Genomic DNA, 23,996 nt, shown 5'->3' with positions numbered 1-23,996 from the left:
GTCTTAGATTTATCTGATAAACAAAAAGAAAAAAAAACTATCTGCCTCTAGAATTAGTCAAGCAAAGCTCGGATACCTCGAATCCTAAAACTAAACAAACAAAAAGATAACTTCTAGCTTGACTGCACTATAACCCTAACATCGAGCCAATGAAGCTCAAATGCATTATATAGGCAATTTTAATGGAGGCCAAAATGATTAGTATTATTTGTATCCGGCCAGCAATTTCAGCATCACCTCTTTTGTGTGAACTAGATTGCCACCCGTATGACCAAGCAAAATGTCTCGGTTTAAACTTTGTGATGACTCCAAACTGTGCGATGCAGGGGCACATTCTGTAACTACATTGTGCAAAATAAGAAAACTCTGAGAAGAAACCAAAACAAGAGACAAGACTTGCCTGAAAAAGAACACCAGACCCATTTCATAAATAAGTTTTTTTCTCGATCTAAAACAATACTCAGCAAGATACGAGCTAACAAATCTAAAAAATCTTCTTTAACCGCATACCAGTAAACTCAGCAACTTTACGCCATAATAATGACCATAAAAACTAATAAATGTACATGAAAAAAAATCTTAGAAATTTCTTAAATTGGATAAGGACCTTTGGACTGTTGAGTTCGTACATCACAAGCAAGGAGAGAGGGAGAGAGAGAGTCCCGGTGGACAGAAATCTCACTCATTGGCTCAATAAATATCACTGGGTTTAAGTAGCAGTTGTGCCAAGATTGAAAATGATTTTTGTTACCATTATAGCAACAGTACAATCAGAAATAACAAATACAACGAAACAAAACTTAAATGACTCAAAAGTCAAAACATTCTTCTTTACTGCATCACTACAAGGTACCAAAAGACATCACAATCTTACAGAATTTTGATACCATTCGGAACTTGTTCGGTAATTAAAATGATCGATCAAAGCATATGCATGAATAAGCAAAATTTATGGACAGCAAAACATACAAAATCAGTAATGAGAAGCCAAAGTCATTTTCAGTGACCAACATCACAACACTTTCCTAAAAGCAGCCAATACTTAATTTATAATATGAAAGTGCAATTTTACAACTTTGAACAAAACAAAGCAAGAAAATGATCAAGAAAATTTAAATAAGAAAAAGAAAACATAAACATAAAATAGACTATGTACAACTTTTACCTAAATATTATTATTAGTGAGAGCCTCCAACGGTGATGCAAGAATTCTGATGAAGTGTGACCCTCTTTTGAGGAGGCTAACGAACACTGTAAGATACAAATTTCACATTCAAAGCAGGATTGTGCAGCCTGATGTCACAATCTGGGGCAAATGCAGTTACCATCTCCTTGATTATTAAATTGAAATTTCCATGTTCCTTAATCAGGTCTGAAGGTTTGAACGTTGCCAAAAGCAAGTCATCTTGTTTGGTAAGTGTCATCTGCATAGATAGATACACAGGCATCGGCAGCACCAATAGCAAGGAGTACTCTGTACGGGTGGAAAGTGAGACAGCTAACAGAACCTATTCTCTGAGCCATGAAAGTAGGGTAATATCTGATGATGCTTAGCTGCTCTCCTTTTAGACTGAAAACCTTCACAATTTGCTTAGCAGAACCACTTGCAATAATTGGAGCGTGCCGATGAATTGCCAAGGCAGCAAGGGAACCCCTATGTGCATCAATGGTAAGATATGGTTCAGATTGGTTTCTAACATCCAGGAACTGTATATCCCCTGCTAGCGATGCACTGACAATCTGCATTTGAATAAATGAAGTTAAACGAGAAAAGAAATAAAATAGCTGATATCCACCAAATATTAGCTAAAAAAATTGTAGGTCGAAAATGTAAATAACACCAGATTTTTTAGCCTTATATTTCTAACCTTAGTTGTATCAAGTCCAGGCTGAAAACCAATTCCCACAACCTTCTCTACCTTCTGTGTGTGAGGCTGAGCAGTGCAGACCGGCCTACAAGATCAGAAGTACAAATTCAACAAAGATATTCAAGTGGAGAATGAAAATAAAAGGAACATTCAATACCAGAGGAAAGAGAAGGTTTTAAATTCAGATATTATGAACTCATTGCCAGACATGTGCATATACGATGTTTGAGAAATTACTACATTGCATGTTTCAAGGAACATAGATTATCTGTATTAGTATATCGACTTAAAGCAAGTTACATGCAAGCATATGAAACTTTATAAATGATTGCATATTATATACAAGTTTGACACCTTTACAAAGCAACAATCAGATTTGCATATAGTGGACATTTCTCATGTAGTTGGCAGAAATTTAAAGATTAAACCAAAAAATGAAACTTAAGTAACCACAAGTAGAATGAAGCTATGATGGGCCCATATGATGGCCAGGGAGAATATTACCACAAAATTTAAGATACAGTCACAACTGTTAATTTCTGCATAAATTGTTTCTAGATAATAGGATCAACTAAAATGTGCACAATATTATATGGGAAAACACCAAAGCTAAGTCAGTGTAAACCAAGTATATCATTCTCACATTTCAGGAGTACGAATGTCGTATATCCTGATAGTACCATCAACAAAGCCAGCTGCAAATTGACCACCCTGAACTTGAGAAGCAGACTGCAAGAGCGAAGGAATCCATTGGTACAAAGATTAAAGAAAAAAACCAAGCAAATAAAGTAATAAACTGAGAACACTGTGATGTAGACATGAGAAGAACAGTTATAAGTATATACAAATAAGGAAGAGCTAAATCTAAAATATGAAGATTTAGATAATTTGAAAAATACTAGGCAGATACTTTACCATACTAACACCTTTACTTTTTTTTCATGCACTAGATCACAAATACAGAGGTACAGAGAATTTCAAATAAGCTTTAGACATTTCTATTTCAGCACAAGAATGAAGATACAACAATTACAAAAGAAAACAAGAATGAATAAAAATTAAGGCACATATGTAGTTCCAAAACAATTAGAGTTGAATAATTCACACAATATATTTCAACCATACTATTACTAATGTATCATCCCAATCTTTTAGAACATATTTCAGAATAATGATACCTTGCAAAAATAACAACAAAAAAACAGATAATGTTGCCAAAGTGAATCTGGTGCTTTACGAAAGCTTTAATTAAATAGGTGATCTTTAGACCAAATAATGAGGAAGAAATCTAACATATCTTGCAAAGCAGAAGAGTCTAGCATAAGATGCTAAGAAAATAAATATTAACCCATAAAGCATCTTATAGTATAGTTTGTATGGTAGATCAAAATGTTAGGGAGTACAGAAACTATTCCTCTAGGATTAAGGTTGAGATGTCATCTCAACTTAATCTTTGGCTGAGTTCCTGTAAGCAAAGAAATCAGGAATATAATAGGCGTCTGAAGCACATCTGATGAAGAATTGAACATACAAAAAAGACATATTTAGTGGCTCTTAAATTGGATAGAAATTAAGAATAACTAGCCGCAAATGCCTATGGAGAAGTAGCCTTCTGAATCACTCTTCTACATACTGAAGAAAAGAATAAGCAAACCAGCTCTCACCAAAGCTGATATGCAACTGTCAGATGATGATGGGATGGAGCTAACTAGTTGCTCTTTGTCCAGATCCCAAAGCAGGACAGATGATGTGCCTCCAGAAGCATACTAAAATTAAGTCGGAAAGAATTGCATCAAAATCACACACATGATAAAATACAAAGATAACCCATAAGGTGGAACAAGAGTGGAAATTGTAGTACCAAATAACCAGACTGTTGCTGCCAATCAACAACAGCAGCTGTGCCACGAGCTGCATTCCGATGACCTTGAAGTGAAGAGAATGCTGATACAAGTTTTTGTTTCCCTCGTTCCGTGAAATTTTTCCAAAAGCGAACATTTCCATCACCTATAGTACACGAGTATGCAAAACCAGAATATTTTAGTTCAAAAAAGGCTCTCCTGTAAAACAGTAGGTGATTAATAAGGTGGCTTACTTGAAGCAACTAGAAGCAAGCTGTCATCAAGTTCATTTACAAGGGAGAGCTTGGATATCCCTCTATCAGATGATTCATGATTATCAAAACTGTTCAAAGTAGTAGCTTCTTCATAATTCCATACCCTGAAAATATTTCAATTTTAAGATTGAGCAATTATAAGCACGATACCCACAGTTATTTCAGGCAATTAATATCTTACATTCAGGATGAAACCTTATTGAACATTTAACCAGAGGAAATATCACAGTGCAAGCTTCAAAAATGTCACATAAATAATTCATTTAACTTGTTCATTCAAATTGCAAAAACTAATGCTATGACTATTAAAAAGATGAATCCATCCTGTAGAGATATAGAATAGATATTTCAAGCAAGGTTGAGAATTTTATTCTGTGCCGAGCGGAACGGACGAAACTTACCGTTCCGCCCGCGCACCGAAACAAGCACCAATCCAGTGACAATTTCGTCATGATGTCATCGCGTGCACGAGACAGAGGAATCATGCACGTGACAATCGCACGCGCTCGTCGTCACGCACGCTCGTCGTCGACAATTGCGTGCGCTTGTTGTCACGCAACAGAAGGCGTGTCGTGATTCCATCGCGACCGGCGCAACCGGAGGAATCGCAGGACTCTTCCGACGGCGCTGGAGTCCCTCGCCACTCTCGGACACCGCCGGAGCAGCATGCCGCGAAGATCGTGCTTTTACTGTTAAAAATTAATTATTTTGATTTAATTCAAACATTTCCTAAGTGTGATATTTCAAAGAGGTTTTTATAAAACCTAATTAAATTATCCCAATAAAATATAAATATATTTAAAATTAAAAAAATAATAAATTTTGTTAATTAACATTCTGAAAATTAATTTTACTAATTTAAATTTTATTTTAAAATTCTAAAAAAAATCGAATAAATCAGATTAATATTCTGATTTTTTTATTATTTTATATTTTTTTCTGTTTTACTATTTAATTAATATTCTGATTTTCTATCATTTTAAATATATATTATTTAAAATAATAATTAATTTAAATAAAGAAATAGTTAATTTATAAAATTATTATACATAACGTAGCATTTTTTTATTAATTTATATATTTATTATAGAAAAAAATATAGAATCCATTTAAAATTTAGATCCATGAATATTAAAATATTTAGCTTTTTTACTTTTAGAATTCTTATTTCCTGAATATATGAAAAATATATTTTTATTTAGAATGTCTCTACTAATCTGCTTAGGAAACATTATATGTCCTTTATTTAAGAATTTTAATAAAGGTCTATCTAATTTATAATTTCTAATAAAACACTTATAAGCTTGTACACCTCTGAACATTCTAAATTAAGATACTTGAATTATTATAATTAAAAGATTATTTCAAATTTAAATAAAAAAATACCGAAACTGCATCGGCACGGCACGATACCGAAACTGTATCGTTCCGATCTGGGATCGAAACCTCGGCGTGGGTTTCGAAACCTCGGCGTGGGTCGAGATTTTAAACCTTGATTTCAAAGTTCTATATAAGTGTTAGGTTACAAGAAAACAATAGCTCCAACAAATTACAAAATGTGAGTAATTGGACTAAGTCATTAAGTAGTATTGACATGTTCAAAGATGGCCATTGAGATTCTATAATCAGAAAGAAAAAAAGAAATGATTATTGTTGAAGCTCAATAGTGGTTCGATCATAGCTCAAGATTACTATAGCTAAGGTTTACACCGAGGTCTCGTTCCTGTACAGGAATAATACATATTCGGTACCATATCGTGCCGATATGATTTCGATATTTTTTAAATATAAAATATAAACTAAAATTAAGAAATTAATCTAAATATTTACAAAATAAAAATAAAATTTTTAATATATATATATATATATAATGAGATAGTTTTATTAGAGTTTAATTAAGAATATTTAAATTATCCCAACTATAGCTAAGAGTCTATTGAAATTATTAACTTATGTTTTTTTAATTAAAAGATAAGTTTACTGCTTTGCCTTCTTTGTCCTACTCCACGCCATGTTCTGCGTGGCATCTGCAACGGTCGCGAGGCTTGCTTGTGGCCTCACGACGATCGCGAAACCCGCGCGTGGTCTCCATGGCGATCGTGAGGCCCACACGTGATCTCCGCGGTGGTTGCAAGGCCAGCAAGTGGCCTCCGAGGTGGTTGCGAGGCCGGCACGTGGCCTCCAAGGCAGCCGTGAAACCATCGCGAGGCCTCTGCGACGAGAACGAGGTCAAAAGTTCCAGTTTCAGTCAGCAAGCGAAACGAAATATTTCGCCCTTACCGGGCTACACGGCACGATATTTTAAACCTTGTGTGTTGCTATACACAAGTAGGAAACCTACTTATTGTTGTTCTACTTAAATTTTTGGGTATGATCAATCACCTGTTGGTGAACGTAAACACCGAGCATAGTTGAATCTATAAATTATAAACATCAGGTTATGATTCTTAGGTTTCTCCGCCAAGAGTTGACTTTGTTCAAAATAGCATAGTATCTAGGAACTTTAATTAAGATTTAACCTAGATTTAAGCCATTGGATGAAAGAAAAGATTTCTCCATATTCACCCACTTCTTATATGTAAAATGTTGACAACAATGTTAGGATAGTCTAGACAGAAAACTTCGTAAATATCAAGTACCAACAAAAATGCCTTTTCATCAGATAAGCACCTCACTTCAGACCATCCAAACCTACAGATAATAAAACCTGCTCAATTGAACCACTCTAAAGAGTCAACTATATGTAGTTAAATCAATTTATTCATATTAAATTATCATAGATGTTGTGTGCATTAATCAGTTGGACATTTGGACTACTGGTTTAACCAAGAAATTTCACCAGAATTAGCTTTGCAAGCTTACCATCTTCAATGGGGAAAAAGAATTATGCAATTGCTCATCGAGTCTACCAAACAATATATCCAATCAACAAAGTAGAGCTCAATTGGGGAAAGATTCATGTGTCAACCTAAATTAGTTGGATGACATTGTTTAAAGATGAGAATGATGATAAGAATGATGTCAAATGAAATTTTTCAATCTAAGAATACCAATATAGTTGACAAAATGAATCAAGACAATGCCATTGGAATTTTAGGATCTCAAATATTTCATGAATGGTGCAAATGATAACAGGACTAGAGAGTGTCAATAAGTATCTTATAATATAAGCTATGACTAACAAAATAAAAATTCAAAGAACAACAAAAGGTAACTATTCTAGAAAGTAAGTTCCATAAGATGAATATTTTCATGTAGTCCATGGAAGTTCAAAAACTAATTTTGATATTAATATGAAAGAAAACATAGTAAAAATGTGAGTTCATTAAATGTGTTACCTGATCTGTTCATTCTCATCAGCAGCAACTACAATTGGAGAAAAAGGCAAGAGCAGTGAAGCCTTCATGCCTGTTTCAAACTTAGTGTCCCAGCTAGCAATTTGATTGGCAAGTTTGACATTAGCTGGAACAACATACGGTGTCCAAGTCAATTTCACACAGATGGAAAAAATAACCAACGCAAGTCATATTATGAAAACGGGTGCAATACAAATAAAAATTTTGTGCCATAATAACTATGTGCCATAATAACTATCAGAATACTCACAAGAATGTTGGCATTTAACTATGCGATCTAAAGCAATCCTCTCTCTTTCTTCCCTTCTAGAAATAGTTTCTTCATTGTCATCAGCTCCAGCGAGAAGTGGTCTAGAAAAATGGCCACAACTCCAATTGTAGATAGTTGATTGTGGAAGTAAACTACGCTCAGAACCACCAGAAGATCCAGCAGCTCCTAGAAGTGGATCAGCTAATCCAGTATCTGGAGAATTCAGTTGATGTGGCCTGAACTCGAGAGAGCATACTCGGCGAAGTCCTGCCATATAACTTTGACGAGGAGGACTAACAGGAGGCGTCCGGAATGCCACAGATATGTGACCTGCATTAATTAATATCTATATATTTAAAAATTGAGAAGCAAAAAAAACAAATTTTCATAACTTAAAATAACAATATAAAATCCAGAAAGTTTATGTACAGCAGAAAATTTTAAAGTTTTACATATCAAAAACAAAAACAAAAACAGAAACAGATGGGTACCAGCATTCAAGTCAAACCACGAAGATGAGCGTGCCAATCCTGGAAGATTAGAAGTGTGAGATGGAACAGAAGAATCGCCATGGTTTATGCCTAACCTTGGAGCTTTTGTGACCACTAGTTCAATACCAATTATGGAAAGTGCTCTTCGGGCAAGGTTTGCAACACGAGGAGAAGGATCCTTTGTCATATTAAACAAAGCCATAGTAAACTGAGAACATAGAGCATTGTCAAAAGGTCTTGCTCTAGAGCAATTAATGACCCCATTACTACCAATTTCTTTGGTCAGTATACCAGAATCAGAATGATGAGAAGAATCATCAGAGAGTGGAGAACCATGCATTATGCCAACTGATGCAATGGGGCTACTTGAGGATATCCTTCCTTCTCTACCAGCAGTGATACTCTCACTATTTCCTCTTAATACAGGACCAATATGTGAGATTGAGCTTCCCACCTGCACAAATTGGCTGGGTGTATAGTTGTTAAGATGATTTATGCTGGCAAGAGAAGGCTGAGAGGTCAGAGGCTTCCAATTTTCAACAGCAGTTGACTTGAGAGGTTTGTTGTAAGAAAAGGCAAAGCGGGCAAGAGCTGTAAAACATTTGAGCCTTAGTTAATAACATATGAGTTGTGAAATCAAATTAAGAGCAGAAACTTGAGAATCCAATAAAAAGAGAACAATCTATCCCATAGTGATAAGGTAGAAATCTCAACAAAAAGCACAGCAAAGAAAAGCCTCAAGAAGTGAATGACATTTTGATGTGTAAATCCATAAAGCTTTAATAGTTTGCACATACCTACAGCAACCTCAGCCCGCACCAAAGGACTTCCATCCACAGCAAGTTGTAGAAGGTTTTTAATGATATTCAGCTCAGCTTTTATCTTTTCGTCATCATCAAAGTCCTCATCAACGCCATGTCCATCACCAAATGAGACAGATGCAACATCAATAAGGGTTCCCAAAGCAAAAGCAGCAGAAGCTCTAACCTGCCAAACAAATGTTGGACTAGAAAATTGAATTTTCCAAGTAAAATATAGACTACAAAGGTGTAGAAATTCTACCTCAGGTTGTGGCTCCAATAATAAAGGTAAAATTATTGTTGGCGCATCAGCTTGCAAACCTATGACTTGTGCTTCTGGAAAATCTTCCCATAGCTTTCCCAGACATAGACAAAGCCATTGAAGAAGTAAAGGCTCAGTTTGCCCATCACTTGGATTAGCAATTTGTAAATGCTTCAGGCACACATTTATCAAATTTGCTTCAATGCATGCTTCTTGTCCCCGCCGATGTCCGTCCACTACAACTGCCAAGACAAAAGCAGCCATTGCTCGCTGCTCAGGATAGGCATCCATGCTATCGAGAAACCTGATAAAATATGTGTGGCCGCCATCTTTTACCAGATCTACCTGACAAGACTAATCTCACAGCAAACAATGTAAGCGACAAATTAGTTATTATCCAGAAGCTGGCATATCCATAAATTTGAAACAACAAACTGTGGATGCCTTTGCTCTATTCTACAAAATAATTTCACACGCACACACCAAAAAAACAAAAAAAACACACTACTTATAACCATATACCTTATCAAGGGCAAGAATTTTGGTCCAAATGAACACCAGTATTTGTCGCAATTCAGTAGCAGTGGTTTGTAAAAGCTTTAGGACATAAGGAAAGATGCCAACAGATAAGGCCTGTAAAAAAAAATCAGTAAGAACCAATTTAAACAAATTCATCGCTATCAGTCATGAGAATTAAAAAAGAACAAAGTCAACAAACAGCATTCACCGACCAGATCCACAGCCCAAGGTCCCATATCAAGGAATCTTCCTAAGAGAACCAATGCCCGGAATCGATGAGACTGGCTTAGTAAAACCTGAAAAGAATTGGGTAGGTGTAAGTTTCTATTGTATTGTAATATATCAAATTTTTGGGTTATCACCTACAATATAAGTGAAAGCACGATAAAATAGGGGGCAAGAAACTCCTCTACGATTAATGCTCAGATGATTAATTTTGTGTGAAACTATTGGTAGGCTCTATGAAGATAGTCTAGATGGCAAAGGCTCTATGGATGTAGCCATCTACTAATATATTTGATGGTTCACTTCACTGTTGAACCATTCCCTGAATTAGGAAATTTTAATGGCACAGCAGAAGGATACTTCAACATAGAAGGCACTAGACTAAGGGTGTTGGAGCATTACCACTATGTCCAAGTGCTCACCTGAAGAACTATTGGTAGCTGCTCTGGTGGTTTCTTGTGTTCGGAACCATGGTCTAGCCACACCTCAAAAGCTGTGAGTTGCTCGGTGAAGAATGGGCTTGACTGATTTAGACATGTAAAAAATATCAGTGAAGAGACTCTAGACATGACATAAAAATGAAAATTAAATAAAGTATGCCAGCAATCTACTAACAACCGCATAAAACCTAAAGAATGTAAATCTATACTGAAAGAAGGGTACCTGGAAATCAGCATTAGGATCCGCAATCAACTGTGGAAGTTTAGACAAGCAAATTTCAGCAGCCATGTCCCATGCATCCCTGAAATAAATAACACATATGCTAAGTATAGGAGCACAGTAGGTCTCATTCATACAAAAGAGAGAAGGAGAAAGCCAGGACAATCACCAACTACCTACCACATATGATGCTGATGAGTTGGCGGCAACAATGGATATGAAACAGGAGAGCAGTTTGCAGCTCTCATAATTCGCTCAGCAAGTAAGAAATTGCGAAAGAGACTTGCAACTAACAGATCTTGCCTAAATAGTCTTTGGAAAAGATCTGCACAGATGAATTTAACCCTATTGTACAATCCATTCACCTTCAAGAAACCTAAAAATTACAATATTTCTAATACCATGAGGAAGGACATTCCATGCAATTGTGTCAGTGACAGCAGTAAAAATCCAATTCAGCTCCCCTAGAAGTGTCTTTCGGTCATTTTGACGGCCAGGAATTTGATCGATAAGAGAGTAGTTGAGTGAATCACGAAGCAAAGATCGAGAGCAAAACCTGAATGACAAGGATTGTGAAATTTTAATGAATTCAAAGTCCTAAAGACTTTCCAGAAGTTGCAAATATAAATATAGATGAAAGATTCTTCAACCCTTCATTAGACCCAGGCAACAAGATATAGGATAAAATTGGGCTCTTTAACCTATACAATAAATAAACTCATATAGAAATAAAAGTGTAACAATTGGAAGTTTTAGAAAATCTATATGATATATATTACAAACAATCCAAGAACTATCTATGAAAGTGCAAGTCCATTCATGTGTACGCCAAGATGATGTCATTAACTGAAAATAATTCAATAAGATTAAAAAAAAATCCATTTCTGAGATGTAGCATGCTAGCAAGAAGGCAAACTAATGTGCAATTCAAAATGACCTAATGAAGACTCAATAGAAATATGGCATTACTATTAGAACATGTTTAGTTCTTTACCACTTTACCTGGTCCTATGAATTTATCACTTTGTATATTGATCAGTTATTTAAGCTGCTGCTTGGCAGAGTCAAAAAAGTCAAGTAGCCAAATTTGTCAACAATTAGAGTAACTTGCACGTCTTTTCATGTAGTTTCCCATAAAAGTGATTGCTAATCTCATTCGAATTGCAGGGGCTGCAACTCTTCCTAAGCCAGTACAGTGCTACAGTTGCAATAGCCTAATGAGCACATAAATTATAAGATTTAACCACCACATCCACGGGTGAGGAGTGGGATCTCGATTTGTTCAACTCATCTCAGCCATAAGAAAGGACATAAACCCAGTGTGATAATGCAATTGCATGGAGATAGAGATGTATAAGTGAGCACTGGTTGCGTCACATCCTAAGTCTAATACAGGCTCTGATACTGGTAGGTAAAGATAAAGAATGAACCCAACAATTTTACCCAAGGAAGCCTTTCATCTGGTTAAGACTCATCAAACCTCCTATATTCCCTTCCAACACCTCATATCAACCATTCACCCTAAATCTCTGTCAAGATTAAGATTTTTCTGGCAGAAATCTTGTGAAAAAATAAATATCAAACTAATAAAAAAAAATATTTTGTAGTAAAATAAACAATGTGAGATTATAGATAAAACATTCCAAAACCAGGTCACTGCCAATCCAATCAGTACAAGATCAAGACATTGATTCCAATAGAAGGCCACAATAATTCAATGAATTTCTTACCTTCATCAAACAAGATTTATGAAGCCCCGACTGTTCAATAGGATAAAGATAAACCCAATAAAGAAATAAACAAGAATACTCAGTAAAGATTTAAAATTCAACCACCATTACCCCTTTTGAAGCCAAGTTGCACAACCTGATGCAGTTAGCAGATTATTCAAATGGAAATTGATATCTCAGTAAAGATTTAAAATTCAACCACTATTATCCTTTTTGAAGCTAGGTTGCACAATCTGCTTAATGCCTAAATTCTACTTCAAGGGCAATGTGTCTATCCTAATGTAAGACAAAAGTGAATTCAGTTCTATCTAAACCTTACTTTCCAGACTACTGTTGCAAACATAAATGAAATATCCACTATTGAGTACTTTGATGCAGTCAGCAGATTGCTCAAATGACAATTGAATGAATACAACATTGCTATTGCTAACATTAATTTAACAGACTATCTGCACCAATAATTGAACAATGATATCTACAGAGTATAAAATTCATGAGCAAATGAATTCCCAAGAAAAACAAGTGAAGCACAAAGTCTCAAGATAACTGACCAACGCAATGCCATTTTAATAGGTGTAGTGAGGCAGGATGTGAACACATCAGCAGGAAATTCAACACTCTGTGGAAGCGTCTCATGGGCTTCACAAGCAGCAAGCAAAATAAAATCCTTTGATGAGGAACCAGAAGAACCAGAAGTGTTCCAATCTTGGCGCTATGAGAACATACAAGATGTAAATGCATCATAGCTATTAGCAAATCATTTGTCAATATAACAATCAAATGTATACTATCTGTTGGGTAAGATATAAACCTCTAGAAAGGCTTTGACAATCATCCCTGCTGCAGAACAGTCGAACACATAGATCGAAGGTGTCTTAAGCCACGAGTCAAGCTCATTGATTGGTAATGGAATATATTGTGTGTAGCTCTGCTAAGAATGGAAAATTATAAATAATTACCATGCCAAACAACACTCTCAAATATTAAAGGGTCATATTATAACCACAGAAAAACCTTGTTGAAGACCCAAATTTCTCCATTTGCTGTAGGCTTAGGCACTCCGTGCCCATTATAATGGAATAGAACCCTTTCCGCCCTGGCATATTTCCGGCAAGTATTACAAAGCTTCTTCACTTCCTCCACGGTGGGATCCAGTTGGAGCTTATAACGAGCCTGTTGCACAGTTAAGATTATAATAATATTGAATGAAGCTAATAGATAAAGCATTTAGAAGTTAAATATTGCAATACCCGAGGTTGCCAGCGCTCATATTGAGCATGCAATGCCCTTCCAATTGTTTCAAGAGCTTTTGGAGCAGCCATAGAATGTGGATCTGTTAGCAACAAAAAAAGGTAAATTTCAAGTTCAAACATCAAACAGCAATCTGAAATCAGATGAAAAGACCAGTTAAATTCTTAGTATTAGACGAGTTGATACAACGATCAGTAGCACTGAAATAGTTGTATCAGCTCTTCTAGTACTAAGAATTTAACCGGTCTTTTCATCTGACTTTAACACACAGTAAACTAAATCATGTAAAAAAGTTCTAAAGTCAACCAAAAGAATGCAGCCTGACTAGAACAAGCACCAGCAGACCACTAATTTGGAGTTTACAAAAAACTTGCAGCCCTCCATACAAAATGGGACTCTAATTCCATTCTGTATAATAGTGCATCTCATTTAAAATTACAAGTTCACTATAAGAAATTGAGTAGACTAACCTAGAAAAATGCACATATAGAAATTGAAACAATTTGGTAGAAGATATGCTATAGTTTGATGATTTAGCAATGAATATAATGAATTTAACCTTTTTGTTTATGTTCCGTGTTCCCTAATTATCAACTCATAAGAAGAGGAAAGCATGAAACACCTGTAAAGTCAATCTCAGACCATCTAGGGAAAACGTGATTCTCATTCTAAGTTATTCTTGTAAAGCAGACTTTAAAAAATAAAACATTTATATCACACAGGCATGGGAAATATACTTCATAAATTATCCACCTCTCAGTATAGCCAATGACTTCAAAATATTACAATAAACTAAACTCAATGTAATCGACAAAAAATAACAAAGTTAGAGCCCCAATTCACCTATCCAACACTCCATCCGGGCACAAGGAGATATTTTAATAACATCAGGCGGGTCAACACCAATATTTAAACATAACACGAGTGCCACGCATCCTGTCTTAAGCTGCATTACGAAACTCATAAAATTAATATATACGAAGACATTCGAATTAAAAAATATAGAGACAGGAACAATAATGCCCTTTATCAACAATACCAATAAAATACATCGTGAGAAGTATAATGAACAAAAAATCCAGAATATAATGAAGAAAAGTCACAGATAAACACAACCATTTTACTCATAAATAATTAGCATTTAAAATGCATATTTTGTTATCCATGCATTTTTTTTCCTTGCTATCAGCTTAATTTGAAATTTGAATCTTGGATAATTTATACCCAAGAACACCATTGTTTCCCAAAAGGAGAGCCATAAGGTCTCCAACAAAGTTTAAGAACAGAGGAACTATTTTTACATAATGTGACACCATGAATTGGGAAATCTATTTCATAGTCATCATCTCTACTAAAATTTGACATGTAGCTAGCTAATTCACGAATTTGGCATCCAATTGGGTATTGTAAGATTTGCAATCAAAATCCATTTGCTAGTTCTAAAAACTAATGATGCCAATAATCATGTTCATCGTCTAACCTATTCTTGTTTGATGGCTGAATGAAGGCAACAAGAAGGTAATGGAACTTAATTTATGGAGTGTCTGATCAGTACTAATGGCAACCTAAATCAAGTAGATGAAATGATATGCTGAATCATTTAATGTAGACTTCAACATATTTATGCACAAAGTCCATTGAAACAGACAATATACTATAACAGATTCACTTAGACCTAAATGGAATAAATTGCAGAAAAATACTAGTATAATACAAGAAATCATATCCATCAAAAAAATGGCTACTCTACTTTGTAATTTCAACTTGTCTTCTAACGGTTTTATTTATACAATTTCAACATCTATGAATCCTTCCAGTTGACAAACTTTATTACCTAATCCACCATCAAGATAATTGACTCACTTAAGAACATACATAAGCATAATTATAATTGTATCTTCTAATTCAAAAGTGGATTATATATTTGTAATAATATTTGCAACAAAGGTCAACCATGGTGTTTTCATAATACAATTAGTTGGTAAGCAATTTACACCATAATCCAAAATAGAAGAAGAAAATTTGATTTTAATCTTATAATCAAGTGAGTAATACTATAACTGGTTTTTTAAGTGAAAGAATACTGAATCAAGGATAACTTGGTAGCTTAACACTGACATTGTCAAATATACAAAATTACAACTCAATAGCAAATGACTTGCCCACCATTCATGTTCACTGCAAATTCAAACTATTCCTTCAGCAACAAAATGTGAGTTGAAGCATAAACAGGCAGAAGATTTCCCAAGAAATTTAAAACTAACAAATAATCCACAATCTTACATAATTTATAATTGACTTCGGTCAAATAACAATTTAAATTCCTAGTAAGAAAATAAAACAGTGAGTTTGCATTCATCATTTATCTTTCCAGCGCAAATCTTGCTCTCTCTGTTCCAGTCACACTAAAAACTAGTGTTTTTCCTCAGGAAAACTAAAACGTCATGAGCCATCAAATAGAATTAGGCAGATCTTTTCGCCGCGGAGTAACATTTCCAAGCAACTGACGGGAAAGAATACAGAAACACATTACCCGGTCCTTGGGCCGCCACTTCGACACCAACCCACTATCTGAAGGCCCCACCTCGGCGCAATCCTCAAAACCCTCATGCCGGAATTCTGAGAGCACGACCGTCTGAGGCAAGTACGCCATGCTGGTGGCTCCCGCAGCTGCCGTCACCGGCAAGTTGCTCTCAGTCGCATGCACCGCCTCCTGTTCCCTCTCTCCCACGGGCGCTCCCCCATCCTCCCGGCCAGAGAACTCATCCAGATGATTCGAAACGGACGGCGACGACACAGACAACCTGGATGCCATCAGATCTCCCAATGCCATCCAGTCAACGGTCCCCCAGCCCGGCCGCCGCCATCATCACGGAAGCGGAAGCCCTACTCGACGACCGCGCCGGCTCTTCCCCCCTCTCCGATCGACGGAGATCCGACGCTCAGCCTAATCGACGAAGCCGCTGTCCCAGCGGCGCATGGAGATCCGGAGGAGAAAGGAGAAGCAATCCAGCTCTGTCCTCGACGCTCGCTGCGGTGGCGGACGCAAACCCTAGGTCTAGGTTTTTTCCCCTCGCGAGGTCGTGGAGGCGGGCGAAATAGCAAGAGGAAAGAGAGGTGAACCAGCAGAAAAACAAAAGAAAAATGGTAAAAAAAAAAAAAACAACTAATTGCAGCTAGCTATTTCTTCGAGCTAACAAAAATAATAATAAACTAGTTATAAAAGGAAACTTCAAAAAGTGAATAAATTAAAAAATATATATATTAAGCCGCCCACCGCGCTCTGCATCCGTCTGAACCATTCCTGCCTTTTTTTGCCTTTTAGCTGTAATCCTTGCCTTCCCAAAATACCCACGACCATCCCACCCGTCCATTCGCTTAAGCCCGGCCATGGAACGCCGACGTCCGCCCGATGCGAGAGTGGGGGCGATGATGGGCGATTGGATGAACGGTTGGCTCGCACTTCATGTCATGAGGCGAGGGCGGAAGTTGCGAGTGGAGTTGCTCGCCAGCTCAGCAAATCGCATGTGTCCAACGAGCAATAACTGGATTCCGACAGGCGATCGGTCCCCCCTTCCTGGCTCTCTTCTCCAGCGTGCCACCCTCAAATCCACACATGGAAATCGCCGCCAAATCGGCGTCGATCGAACTCAAGTTCGTTCGTTCGATCTGAGCCGACGGAGTGCTCAATTGACTCAGCTCCACTCGACACGGTCGAGAGGGAACAAAAGGAAAGCAGCAGGCGACCTGAGTACGTCACGGAACAGGTGAAAACAACATTGTAGTCGGATCACTTGTCAGTTAGCCAAGGGAAAGTAGTGTCGACCTGGCCTGGCATAGCGTGGGGGACTGGTCTAGATTCGGATCCTCGGATGCTCTAATGGGAAGGCTTTCATGATGATCCTTGTATTTTTCCCTCGGCCAATCAGATTGGTACGCCTTCTATTTGCTCAGTCCTCTGTCTCGTAGTTAAAATCGAGTGTGTTCGCTCTCGGCTCGTGCAGGCCGTTGGAGGCCCAACTGACTTACTAGAAGACCAATTCGAGTTGTATTACGAAGACACAGACATGAATCGGGCAAAATGTCTTAATTAACCAATATGCCGACAGATCAAAGTAACGACGATCGTAAAGCAGCAGTTAGCGGTGGCATCGTCCAAGTGGCAGACAAAATTAATCAGCAGCAGTGTGCATGGGAACGAAGGAGGATCCAACGAAAAGACAGGTTGAATGATGTGGAAGACGCAACGCGATGCAACTCATTGCCACGTAGTGAAATGCTCGTCGAAGACGGGCGTCGGAGCATCCAGTTGCACGTAATGAATACAGGCGTCGGAGTCAAAACTTCAACAGCCTCTCGCGTACCTGACTATCGATCAGGCTCGCCATGGAAACAGCTAGAGAGGACCCTGGTTGGTCCATCCTGGGAACGCGACCATTTCTAGTAATAGAATACTCTCGTCTTTATCTGCCCAATAAACAATTCATCCCATCACTCTCGCTCTTTCTCCCTTGTTGCGTAGCTGCGTTGGCCTTTATTTTAGTTTGCACGCATTCGTTTATCTCTTCACAGGACACGACGGTCGGTGACCCCCACACACTGCACTGCGTGCGTGCAAAAGCTTCGTCTCAAAAGTCTAGTTCCTTCCCCAGACTCCCCTGCTCCTGTTCTTCTCCCTATTTATCTCCTCCTCCACCTCCAAAAAGGATGTGTTCTTGAGCTAGATAGTGGGAGATTACATTGATGGGGAACTATAGATTTCGGCTGTCTGACATGATGCCCAATGCTTGGTTCTACAAGCTCAAGGACATGAGTCACATAGCAAATAGGAGCAAGAAGCAGGCGCCTCCGCCGCCGCCGCCGGCTAAGCTCCTCCCGGGCAGAGCCTCCTTGTACTACTCCAGCAGAGCCGAGGCGGAGAGGTTCTCATTCTCCCCCACCAAAAGCAAAGCCCTGGCCGACCGTTTCGAGGAGCAGCCGCGGAAGTCCAAGAGAGGAAGCAGGAAGAAGCCCCCCGCCGCGCGGCCGCGGCTGGTCGCCTCCGCCGCCGCCGAATTAGCACCGCCGGAGACGCCGCGCGAGGGCTCCGACTTCGCTGGCGGCGAGTCCGACCCGTGCTGTTGCAGAGTCATCTCCTCTGCCACCGACATCATCATCGACTTGGGCGCCGGTGACTCCGTCGAGCTCAATCTCCGGCCGGTCGCGACGAAGCCGGTACTGCAAGGCGGCACGTATTCTGTGGGGTCTGACGAGACGCAGGAACAGAGGCGACCGTCGTTGTCGTCGTCCCGCCGGCTACGGGTGCGCGCCAACTCCCCGAGGCTGGCCCACCGGAGCAGAGCAGCGCGGAGGCAGAAGAAGGCGCTGCCGGAGAGTGCCTTGGCGGTGGTGAAGACGTCGTCGGACCCGCAGAGGGACTTCCGGGACTCCATGATGGAGATGATCGTGGAACACAACATCCGCGCTTCCAAGGACTTGGAGGAGCTCCTCGCTTGCTATCTGTCGCTCAACTCCGACGAGTACCACGATCTCATCGTCAACGTGTTCAAGCAAATTTGGTTCGATCTCAATTAATTACGTACTAATCTCTATGATCACGAGAGAGTTGTAGATCGAATCCGTTCCTGAAATTTATAGGAGATTATGTAGTCTTCAACGATATGACTCTTAAATTTATTCAGAAAGCTTCCGTAAAAAAAAACAATTCGTATATAAACGAAAAACTAACGAGTATCACTATCACTATCACTTATTAATGATGGTGACAACAAAATCTTTTACAAAATCCAAGCACCAAGAAAAGAGCTTCAATTTGCTCATTCTAATGGTCCCGTATATGTGACAGATAGTAGAAGAGGCAAGAGTCGACAGTATAATTAAAAATAAATAAATGCCCTCTTTTCATAGAAGAACACCGAGGGAAATAAATCCACTGACGTTCCTTGTTACCACTGCTTAATGAACAGGCAACCTAAGAAGGAGGACAGTTTCTGAAAGTGATAGCTGGCCAAATTCTGCCACAAATCTAACTAAATCTTGCAAGGAGGGGACTGCACAATGGAACTCTGCACGTTAATGGGTGTGCATGTTTTTAAGTCTGCAATTAAAGTTTCTTTTTCCATAACAATCGAATGCAGTTTCTGGACACGGCAGCGTTTCATGGACCATGATGCTGGCAGAAGGTTTCAGTGAAACGTAAAAGGTACAGAGATCCTCTTCATGGTTTCTAATACAACCTGCAGTTTTCTGAAGCTTTCGAGACATCGAGTGAATCTGAAATATTTAATCTGGACTACATAAAGGACCTATCACCTAAGCCTTAATATTATCTGCACAGCAGAGACACTGGTTTGGAGTAATGTTGGGATTTGACGCATCATATCAGAGACACGGACTTCCAAAAGAAACATGCAAATGTATAAACTCTCTTCTTCCCGGCGAAGGAACCTATTCATGGTGGGCAACTAATTTACTGGTTTTGAGCTTTTTCATGTTTCTTCCGTCTGATGTGTTCCTATGCCTGATTCATGTTCGACACATTTCTCAAATAAGCATCTATTATCGAGTTCTTCTCGAAAGGGGCAGATATCTCTGTTTTGTTGAATTAAATTCCTAGCTAAATGGTGTGTTCAGGTACGTTTGAGATTGAATAATAGACGAATGCTTTTTGATGACCATTTTCCAGAAACATTTTGGTATGTTTTGTTATTAAAAAACTAACTTCTTTTAAGACCAAAAAAAACTTCTTTCGACTCATAACATTCACAAACCTCAAAATTGTTTCAACCTTTTCTGAATCTCTGCTAGTAAGGTAAGAAGAAAAAAGAGAGATAAAATTCACCGACCTACGAGTACTTTCCACACAGACAAAGAGAAAATGCATTACTGAAAAGAAACTTAAAAAAGCAAAGTAAAATGCATTACCTTTATAGATGATAACTCCAGAAATCTGCCTTACTATACATTTTGTGGGTCAATCTAATTGCAGTGCAGTGTGTCACTTTCGCAGCTAGTCCAGCTTTTTTTGCTCACTTTTTCAGCGTCGTTCCAAGTAAGGGAATTACGTGAACATGAATCCATGCGTGCGTTAGGTATTCCTTGTAGTGCGGCTAAAATGAACCCAATCACAAATCCCGCTTCCTTTTTCCCTAGTTTCTCTCTTTTCATCTCTGTTCATTGAACCCTAAAAAACAGTGAATGAAAAACATATAGAAAAATGTGAATGAAAAACAAATAGAAAGAGATTTCTCTATCTGTAGATTTAGTTCAGTCTCGTGACATTATTATTAGTTTATATTATTATATATGATGATGTGAATAAATAAATGGGGAGATACTTTGTCTCATATATGGGTGTACAAGGTATAAATCTGGGACGAATATTTTTCATCTCAAAATCATAACAACTTTGACGACAAAAACAAAAATCGACCAAAATTAGCAACGATATCTACAACAAAATATTTTCATTAAAAATTTCCAACTAAATTCATCCCAAAATTTAGGACGAGTACAAGATACGTCCCAAAATCTATGACGAATACAAGCATATTGAAAAAAATTTAAAAATTTTAAAAGGACTAAATATGGACATAGAGATATCAGAATTTAAAAAAAAAAAGTTTCTATAAGTTCGTATTATTCTCCTAATCAAGAAAGCGACCTCATCCATAATTTTGACTAAATAAATTGAGTGGGGTAGTTTTTTTAAACACAAATAAGGTCTTATACAAATAAAAAATTATCGCACTCAATTTATTATATCAAAATTATGGATGAGGTCATTTTCATGATCAGGATAATAATACGACCCCATAGGAATTTATTTCTTGGATTCGTCCTAGATTCAAATCAAATAAAAAAAAATAAAAACATATAAGGCTTAAATATGGATTTAGAGATATCAGAATTTCATTAAAAAAAATTCCAATGGGTTCATATTATTCTTCTGATCATGAAAATGACCTCAGCCATAAATTTGGACATAAAAATATCGAAATTTTATGAAACAAGTTTTTATAGGTTTACATTGCTCTCTTCATCATAAAAATGACCTCATCCATAATTTTAACCCAATAAATTGAATGTGGTAATTTTTTAACACAAATTAGGTCTTATACAAATAAAAAATTACTGTACTCAATTTATTGTGTCAAAATTATAGATGAGGTTGTTTTTATGATCAGGATAATAATACAAACTCATAAGAACTATTTCATGAAATTTCGATATCTCTAGGTCCATATTAAGGCCTTCTATTTTGTCAAAAAAATTATTTTATTTGAATCTGGGATGAATCCTGGATTCGTCCCATATTGGAAAAAAAAAATTAAAATTAAAAAAAAAATGATAAGGTTAAATATGGATTTAGAGATATCGGGAGTTTACGAAACAAGTTTCTATAGGTTTGTATTATTCTCCTGATCATGAAAACGACCTCATCCATAATTTTGACCCAATCAATTTGGTGTGGTTATATTTTTTTAACACAAATTAGGTCTTATATAAATAAAAAATTACCACACTCAATTTACTGTATCAAAATTAGGGATGCAGTTATTTTTATGATCAGGAGAATAATACAAACATATAGCAACTTGTTTCATGAAATTCTAATATCTCTAATTCCATATTTAGACCTTCTATTTTTTGTAATTTTTTTTATTTTATTTGAATCTAGGATGAATCCTAGATTCGTCCTAAATTCAAATAAAATAAAAAAAATAGTAGAATTCGTCCTAAATTTAAATAAAATAAAAATTAAAAAAAATAGAAGGTCTAAATATGAACCTAAAGATATCATAATTTTAAGAAACAAGTTCACATGGGTTTGTATTATTCTCTTGATTATGAAAATGACCTCATATATAATTTTAACCCAATTAATTGAATGTGGTATTTTTTTAACACAAATTAGGTCTTCTACAAATAAAAAATTATCACTCTAAATTGATTGGTTCAAAATTATGGATGAGGTTATTTTTATTATCAGAAGAACAATAGGACCCATAGAAACTTGTTTCATGAAATTCTAATATCTCTAGATCCACATTTAGGGTTTTGCATATACATTATGAGTTGAACAAAACTCTAAGTGATTGCTCATGAAACCTAGAGATACATTATGAGTTGAACAAAAATTAGAATGCCTAAATATACCTAAAGATATCGAAATTTCATAAAACAAGTTTTTATAGGTTCGTATTGTTCTCCTGATCATGAAAATAATTTCATCCATAATTTTGACCTAATAAATTGAGTGTGGTATTTTTTTTAAAGGCAAATTAGGTCTTATACAAATAAAAAGTTACAACACTCAATTTATTATATCAAAATTATGGATGAGGTGATTTTTATGATCAGAAGAATAATATGAACCCATAGGAATATCTTTCATGAAATTTTGATATCTCTATGTCCATAGTTTGACATTCCCATTTTTTTAAGATTTTTTAATTTTTTTCTAATCTGGAATAAATCCATGATTCGTTTTAGAATTTGTCCCAAATTCTGGCATGAATCTTGGATTCGTCCCAAATTCTGGGATGAATCCTGGATTCGTCCCAGATTCTGGGATTAATTCTAGATTCGTCCCAGATTTTGGGATGAAATTGACGACGAAAATCCTTCCTAAAAAAATCCTAAAATCTATCCAAGTCACAATCCCCTTTCCCTACCCTTTTTTTCCTTCTCTCTGCAGCGGTGACGACAACAATCTCCGTCAATTGACTCAGTACCCCCTCTCCCCTCTCTCGGCTATGGCCAGCCCTGGCTGGCTGAGGCTGGGCCTGGATGGCCACGGCCAGCCCTGGTTAGCTGTGGCGGTCCTTGGCTGGCCGTGGCCGCTCGTTGCTAGCTATGACCACCTGTGGTCGCCCGTGGCTAGCCGTGGTCGCCCGTTGCTAGCCGCGATCGCCTATGGTCGCCCACGGCTGGCCGCGGCCGTCCCTGGCAGGTCAACTGGCCTTGTCTAGGATAGTGGACCAATTGCGGCCGCCCGTGCCAGCTAGCTGTTTCATTTAGCTTTCGTAATTAATTTTTTAACTTCCAAATTGTGCTTGTGCAGGTTTCATTTTATCGAGAGTTTAGGGTAGTCGGTCACCTATTTTTGGTATTTCTTTGTTCATTATTATACAATTAATTTTTATTATACAGATTTAACCACAAGTAATTATGTATTTGTTGATTAATTGTAATAGATCTAATGTTTACAAGATTAAAGTTCCTATAGATTTTTCCCGTATCATGCTTGTCATTATGTATGAATGTTATTTGTCTCATAATTATTATTTTAAACATTAATACGTGGATTGTGAACCTTTTAATTTAATTTTTTATTAATATTGTTTATTTATTTTGAACAAGGTTGGTGAGGCGAAATCTATGTCAGAGGAGAAGATAAGTATTAAGTTTTTTCCACATGTAAGAAATTTATTGCACATGTCTTGTTTCTATATATTATAATTAT

At 37.1% G+C, this 23,996-nt stretch overlaps 2 protein-coding genes across 3 annotated transcripts; one reads left to right on the top strand and one right to left on the bottom strand.

Moving 5' to 3' along the window:
• Nucleotides 1-1,021: 1,021 nt before the first annotated feature.
• On the bottom strand, nucleotides 1,022-16,693 carry LOC122004965 (regulatory-associated protein of TOR 1-like). 2 transcript variants are annotated; one of them, XM_042559845.1, is made up of 23 exons: nucleotides 16,062-16,693; nucleotides 14,372-14,474; nucleotides 13,528-13,610; nucleotides 13,292-13,450; nucleotides 13,089-13,208; nucleotides 12,829-12,989; nucleotides 10,949-11,103; nucleotides 10,728-10,872; nucleotides 10,551-10,629; nucleotides 10,310-10,411; nucleotides 9,875-9,958; nucleotides 9,666-9,776; nucleotides 9,144-9,497; nucleotides 8,879-9,068; nucleotides 8,082-8,672; nucleotides 7,591-7,920; nucleotides 7,323-7,446; nucleotides 3,964-4,088; nucleotides 3,730-3,875; nucleotides 3,533-3,634; nucleotides 2,512-2,597; nucleotides 1,869-1,953; nucleotides 1,022-1,740 (listed from the first exon to the last, which is right to left on the bottom strand). In XM_042559845.1, exons 1-23 carry the CDS (start codon nucleotides 16,359-16,361, stop codon nucleotides 1,402-1,404), a joined length of 4,074 nt encoding a protein of 1,357 aa, XP_042415779.1. In that variant the 5' UTR covers nucleotides 16,362-16,693; the 3' UTR covers nucleotides 1,022-1,401. The 2 variants fall into 2 exon arrangements, with proteins under 2 accessions (XP_042415779.1, XP_042415780.1); XM_042559846.1 differs by having other exon boundaries at nucleotides 13,089-13,205.
• A 1,242-nt stretch (nucleotides 16,694-17,935) lies between these two features.
• LOC122004967 (transcription repressor OFP1-like) lies at nucleotides 17,936-19,186 on the top strand. The gene has a single exon (XM_042559847.1). It carries the CDS (start codon nucleotides 18,272-18,274, stop codon nucleotides 19,100-19,102), a length of 831 nt encoding a protein of 276 aa, XP_042415781.1. The 5' UTR covers nucleotides 17,936-18,271; the 3' UTR covers nucleotides 19,103-19,186.
• The last annotated feature ends 4,810 nt before the right edge of the window (nucleotides 19,187-23,996 follow it).

Source organism: Zingiber officinale, chromosome 7B, assembly GCF_018446385.1.
Source record: "Zingiber officinale cultivar Zhangliang chromosome 7B, Zo_v1.1, whole genome shotgun sequence".
NCBI classification, from domain to species: Eukaryota; Viridiplantae; Streptophyta; class Magnoliopsida; order Zingiberales; family Zingiberaceae; genus Zingiber; species Zingiber officinale.
The sequence above is the reverse complement of the archived record's forward strand: the minus strand, read 5'-3'. Positions and strand labels throughout refer to the sequence as shown.